General features: G+C 42.2%; 1 protein-coding gene across 1 annotated transcript; it reads right to left on the bottom strand.

The window, feature by feature from the left end:
* Positions 1 to 299: 299 nt before the first annotated feature.
* On the bottom strand, positions 300 to 2440 carry LOC311422326 (C-type natriuretic peptide 1-like). The gene is made up of 3 exons (XM_084495243.1): positions 2302 to 2440; positions 849 to 1166; positions 300 to 416 (listed from the first exon to the last, which is right to left on the bottom strand). Exons 1-2 carry the CDS (start codon positions 2392 to 2394, stop codon positions 861 to 863), a joined length of 399 nt encoding a protein of 132 aa, XP_084351369.1. The 5' UTR covers positions 2395 to 2440; the 3' UTR covers positions 300 to 416; positions 849 to 860.
* Positions 2441 to 6855: the final 4415 nt, after the last annotated feature.

Below are 6855 nucleotides of genomic sequence, written 5' to 3'. Positions count from 1 at the left end.
ATATTTCTGACTTCTAGTGTATTGTGTTTAACTGCAAGCAGCAACACTGCTTCACTTTCAAAAATGATATGTGAAAGGGAATCACAACAAAAAACTGAAGCAAATCCACCCAGTTATGGGAAAGAGTTTATTATCCATGACATAATGGAACTTGTTCATTTATACATTTAGTACATAAGCAAAACAAATGTTTTGGTACTTAAATTTCAGATAGATGTTCACAAATCATTATTCTGGTACAAATACATGGCACAGCGATGGTGTATTGTATTCTCTCTCCCCTAAGAAATTCAAGGGAGAGGTGGAGTACAACTTGTTCAGTATATCATCTGTAGATGGATTGGTGGAGTCAGTGAGAATAAGGGCTGAATATATCACTCAGTGCCAACACGTCCTTTGAACCTTCAAAGACAGTCCTGTCAAGAAAGAGGAATAAGTAAAAGAAGTGGACAGGATTTCACACGTGGAAAGTAACTGATTTCTTACTGTTCTAGGGACAGGTTCATCTCCAATGTTCTGTTCAGAGGAATTTCCTTGGATTGACACAAAAATCCCTAAGGAGCTGGTGAAAACCTCTCTGATCTGGTTTCTGTTGCGAGATGAAATGCATACATCTGACTTGGAGAAAGGAGTGAAAAGCAGGTAAAGCAGAGACATGGTTTTCACAGGTTCTAAGTGTGCACCTGATGATAATGAATTTTGAAGAGGGTGAAATTAGTAACCTGTGTTTGCAATAGGAGGGCAAAAGTTACTCTAAGGCACCCTTTCCTGAATTAAATCAGGTCTTCTACATATTTATGGAAGTTATAATCAAACATGCAGGCCATCAGCCTCTGGCTTTCTCTTACCATAGTAAGCAGTTAGCATCCCAGTCCACTCAGTGACCCAATTCTGTCCAGCTTGACACCAAAACAGCTCCTGGATAGGCCCTTTTTGCTTCTGTCTTGGTATGGCTGGGGTAAACCTAGGAGCTCACCAAGGAACCTCCGGACAGCACCGTCCCCAATGGAGGTGTCCCCGGGCTGGTCCCTGGTGTTTCGGGTCCACTGGAACTCAGCATCTTGCTGATCAAAGGCATCTGTTGAGATCCTGTCATCTTGTTCATGGTCCCTTTCTTCTGAAACCGGGGGACGGTCCAATTCCTCATCTAACAATTTGGACAGACTCTGAGAGGAGAGGGAAAAAAAAAAAAAAGAAAGGTAGAGGGAGGAGAGGTGAAAATAGAGGGGTTTTGAGATCCTTCTTACTATTTTTGCATAGGTCATGCTTGGTGATAAGTTTGGAGAAACTTTTTTTGGTCTTGTATCAAAAGATGAAAGTACTGAAGTGATTTCTGAAGCCAGGGCTGGTCATTTTTAGCTGCTTCTGACCCACTAAGCTTCTCTGAGCTAACACTATACTCTCACAAAATGCTATAAGGCTCTCTATATGCTGTTACTGTACTCTGTTAGTTCTGAGCTGACAAACTGCTGGTTAAGTCTTTCCTGGAGCTGGGAGTCTGAGGTGTGGGATGAACTGTGAAAGTCAATGAAAGAGGCTTGACCAAGAGTGAATATATTTAAAAAAAAAAAAAAAAAAAAAAAAAAGGTTTGGATACCTTGGAATGATATGAGTAGACAAAAGACATGCTGAAATTGGTGCTAGAAGGATTCTATGTGTTTTTTACAGGTTGGGAGGTTACTTTATATTTGGGAACACCAGATCACTAGTCAGATAGCTGAAATGTGTTTGTTTGTTTTTTAATGACTTGGAATTCCTACACACAAATACACCCCTGTGCACACACTTTCTTCCTAATGCTCTTCCTCTGGGGCTGCATTGCTGCACTGCAGAGCCAAGGAGGCAGTCTTCCTCTTAGTCACACAGGCCCAATCCATTAATTCAATTTTCAGTTTAAAGTAGGGCTTTGAAGGAAGACTGTGCAGTTGACTGCTCTAGAGCTATAGTTAGGAGTCCTTCAAGGCAAATTTCTTCCACCTGAGAAGTCTGTTGCTTCACTCAGTCATATAATGACCCTAAATTTGCAATCCCCAAACTGACCCCACAGAAAAGTAAATTAATTAAATTCAATTCCATTAATTGGTCAGAAGTTTAAATCCATTAATTGATTACTTCAGTTTCTCTCCACTTAATAACTCTGTTTGCCCAACTCCTGCTTGTTTGCTCAATTCCTGCTGTCATGACCTCTTTGAATGTCTCCTACTGCCTTAGCTGGGGTTGGAAGAAAAATAGCTAATCTGAAGTGCCTAAATCCTAATAACATCAGTTTCTTTCAGTTCTATTGAGCAGCCAGTCACTTACCTGTAAGCTGGAAATAGTCTTGGTCTTTGCCTGGTTCTGACTGACAATAAGCAGCAGGAGGAATCCAGGGCAAAAAAGAAGTTTCAGGTTCATCTTTGTGTTTTGCTGTCTCTGTTTCCTCCTCCCCTTGAGTCACTCCACTTCAGTGCTGCTCTGTGTCTCCAGCCACCAGCTTTTATATCTTACTCCAACCCCTCCCAAGTCTACCTTTTGAGTTCCAGCCAGTGCAAGGATTGGTTTGAGGTTCTGATCTGTTTTCATCCTCCCAAGAGGAGGAGGAGGGAGAAAATAGTTTTTTTGTTTTGTTTTGTTTTGTTTTGTTTTTTTTCTGGCATGGAATAAAAGGAGCATTTTACACTTAGGCAATGCAGTATCATTCTCTTGCTGTGAAGCTGAAGGTCTCTGCAGCCTGTGATCTTCCTGCCACTAATGTATGTCAGTTTGCTTAGCTCAGTGCTCCTTGTGTTGATCACTAAACCTTTCCTTTGTCTCCAGGAAAAAAAAAAAAAAAATCCTTTCTGAGTCAGTACTTCTCTTACAATTATATTTGCTACTTATTCACCTGATTCCTTTGTCACTGTGAAGTATGAAATCAGAGGGACAGGGGTCTCAACATATGTTATTTAGGAACTAAATATTATTACCTAATATGGTAATATGGCATTAGTAACTCATGAGAGAAAAGTGTAATTTGGAGAAGGGAAATCCAAGTCCTAAAAATATGACAAGTGGTGTTACAGTGTAAAATCTTACTGGCCTGAGTGACAGGGAGCATGGCTGAAACCAGGCTGACATGCATAGAAAGATCCTCCATGGCTTAAGGTGAGGTAGGAAGCAGTCTTCTCCCCTGGATACAGCTTAAATCATTTCCTCTGTGCTTTCTTTTTCTTAGGCAATTCATAATAAATCTGAAATTAGTCTGACAGGAAGCACAGCTCAAACATCTTTCTTACCATGTGTACAGTTACATTAAAAAGCCGTGTTTAGTGTATTCTCTCATTTTTATTCTTATTTTACTCTGTGTGTGTGTGTGTGAAGTGAACTGATGCACCAGCTTCACGTAAATGGATTTTGTGAAGTGTTAGGGGGAGCAGAAGAAATAGAATCAGTTCTTAGCCAGGGCCTCAAGGGTATTTAAATCATTGCTGTTGGCCAGACCTCTCTCTAGTGTAGAGGACCTGGTAGATGTGTGGGTGCCCTGAAGAAGATATATGTAGCTAATTGATCCTCCAAACACCATCTCTTCTGATGAGCTTTTTACTAGGTTCCAAATCAAGAAATGACTATTCCTTGGGCAATGGGGAAGAGCAGCAATGACATTTGTTATGTGTTTTCTGGGTGCTAGAAATTTGGCCCCCACTGAAAAATGAGAATGTTCATGAGTACACAGCAATACATCTTGGTCTTTTACTGCATTTTTCCACACATGTGGTGCAGAAAGTTAAAGGCCATTAGTCTGGATCTGTATGGAGGAAATGGAAATGAAGGACCATCTGGCACTTTTCATCATATCTTTGAGGTTAAGATTCTTGTTGGTACTGAAATCTTGGAAAAAATAATTCTGTGATGTGCCAGCAGGTTTAACATTTTCAGCCTTTTTTCATCTGCAGATTACTTGAAGATGTAATAGTTACATGTCTCTAGAAGTAGGTATTCTAAAGAGACAACTTATAAACATTCCTCTATCACAGAAAAAGAGGCCTGATGTTATTACATTGTTGAGATTTTTTTGTTGTTAATGTTGATTAAAACCACATTTGATCTGAATCTTATTAGAAAATGAAATCATAGCACAACTTCATCAGTGGCACATGAGCATTCCTCCTGGAGAAAGTAACTTCTCATTTCAGAGGACTGAGGTATGTACTTTGCAGTGTAACAGGATATTAAGAGAAGGTCAGAGCAGTTTCAGGCTCTCCTTTCTTTAAAAATCGTAAGGTTGTTTTGTTCATTTGATGGCTTGTTACAAGTCTCCATATATGTGGATAATTAATCTCCTTAGTCAACTTCTTCAAACTTTTTTTCCTGCTTGAGCTCAGAACTTTTAAGTGTTTTATGAGGCTCCTGAATGGTCTCTCTGCTAACTGTTGGAAGCTAGCACTTGCTAGCTCCACTAGCACAGTGGTGTCCTTATCCATTACCATGATGGTAAAAATAATAGAATAACTAAGGTTGGAAAGGATTTCTGGAGGTCTTTGCTCCAAACCTGTACTAAAAGCAGAGCCAACTTGGATCAAATTGCTCAGTGCCTTGTCAAGATGAGTTTTGAAAGCCTTCAAGAAAAGAGATTCCTACAACCTCTTTGGGCTCTGTTTCAGCATTTGTCCGGCCTTGTGAACAAAATTATTTCCCAATATCTAGTTGGATTTTCCCTTGTGCAACTTGTCATTGCCTCTCATCCTAATGCTGGTCCATAAAGAGAACAAAAGGATGTTCCATCTCTCAAATCAATGCTACTCAGTGTGACTGCATTTCACTGTGCTGCGTTACCTAGAGAAGGAAGATATCTTCAATCCATCTCATCTGCAGCTGCCTTCAAATCAGACTTATTGCAATGGGCAGAAGTAGTTAGAAATAGAAAGCCATCCAGCAAAAATCTCTCCTTTACTGTCTGGGTCTCTTCAGGGTTCTGATAAGCATCAGAAGTCAGTGTCTGAATGTTCACAGCAATTTCAATAATTACCATTGGGATGGTGGAATTAAAAGGATTTTCAACAATAAACATTCTATAAGAAAGGAGAAACTCCTGAGAGCAGCAGAAATTATTTAGGGGGGCAGGAAATAATAGCTTTGTGGCCATTTCTGATGTAACTAAGTGTTCATTTGCTTGACAAGTCCTCCGTATAGGGTAGAAGGAGGTATGAAGAAGGCAGGTTGGCATGTGTTACTCATCTCCAATGGGATTTTTTTTCCTAGTTTACTGAGATGCTTCTGCTGCACCAGCAGAGATCTTATTAAAAAGAACAGGGCTAGGGCACACTGTTCCTATTAGGGATGTTTCTGCCCCATCTCTACAGGCTGCTATGAGAAAGCCGGGTCCTAAATTTGATAGCATGTGGCATGCTTAGATAGTGTCATTAGAGCACTGCCACGGTAACTCATTATCCTCCTCTTTCCTAGCTCAGTGACCCCTTTCAGTCTCCCCATCCTTCTCAATTGCTCAGGCCAACATTTCCTGGCTTGCTGCAGCTAGCTTGAAAGGGCAGTGACGTGTTTGTAGTGCTTTCGTCAAAAGGGGATCGCCAAATTCTTCATGGAAAATGGCACAACGGGGCCCCTCATTATAAGACATTAACATTTAGCTGTGGTATCCAAGCAATTCCCTGGTTGTTCCCTTCCTTTGCCCTGTCCTGAGTCTTTTAGTAGCTGAGCTCGGCTGGTAATTACCCAGCTGCAGGTGCTCTGCTTGCTCTTCTGGCACTTTATTGCCTTCAGCTTAGATTTTGTGTTGACAGCAAGGCCCTGTTGCAGGAGGGGGTGTGGGGGGATCCGCAGCCGTAGCTCTCCTCACAGAAAAGGCAGTGGGCACAGAAACTACTGAGCTCACTTAGCTGGTGCAAAGCTGAATGTGTCCCCTGGATCTGTATCAGCATAATCCAGAGCAGAATTTGGTCCCTTATCTGAAGGATGGCTAGGACTGTGTAGTGGAAGGAGCTCTGATCTCCCAATATTTGTGATAGTCTGCCTGTGGGGAATAACCCAAACCTGAACTTCCCTGGTGGGCAGGTCATCCTACAGCGGCCTACTGCATGCTTTTCCTCTCTCTGCTAATGGCCTGGTGGGGCACCTTGGCAGAGTTAAAGCCTAGACTAGTTGGACTCTGGCTTCAATCCATCCTTCTACCTCAGTTTGCCCTGTTCCTTCACTGATCCAGCCAATGCTGCTGTCGCAGCCTTGAGGGCTCTCCTCAGGAACTGTCACGTGAGGGATGTCAGCACAGGGGCATCAGGCAGACAGAACTCCTCAGCCTGCTCTGCAAGTTGTTGCAGGTCCTGAGCTCACCAATCCTACAGCAAGGGTGTTATGTTAGCAAATTGGCAGAGCAGACTCGTGTGTGACCAGGCTGGAAAATAGAGAGGGGATTTTTTTGTCTCTACATCTGTCTGAGAGGACACCTGGACAGAAAGCTGGTGGTATTGCCTCCAGTTTCACTCAGGTAGGGCAACTTCTCTCAAAAATGACTACCCAATGTTTCACCTTAGAAGAGTAAGAAGGGGGAGAATATTAATTCATCATAGGGAATACAAATGACAGTATCCAAATATTGATGTTGAAGAACATCTCTGCATTAATATACTACCTTTCTGCCCAACAGCACTTTCTGAGGGACTGAAAAAGACGGTAGGAGGGATTCTGTGCTGTCACTGCTCTTCTCTGGGGTCCCAGGAATGCATTTTGCCATTGCCTGATCTGACCTGCTCTCATTAATGCTCACTGATCTCCTTGATGAGGTGAGGCAGGGATATTTTCCTCTGTAACCCTCTGGGACAAGAAGGGGCCTGGGCCACTTGAGGATAAGGAGGGCAGCAGTCTGGCATTTCGCAGCAGGTCATA

This window comes from Aythya ferina (genome assembly GCF_964211825.1).
Source record: "Aythya ferina genome assembly, chromosome: 21".
NCBI lineage: Eukaryota > Metazoa > Chordata > Aves > Anseriformes > Anatidae > Aythya > Aythya ferina.
Note: the sequence above shows the minus strand (reverse complement) of the source record. Positions and strands in the feature narration are given on the sequence as shown.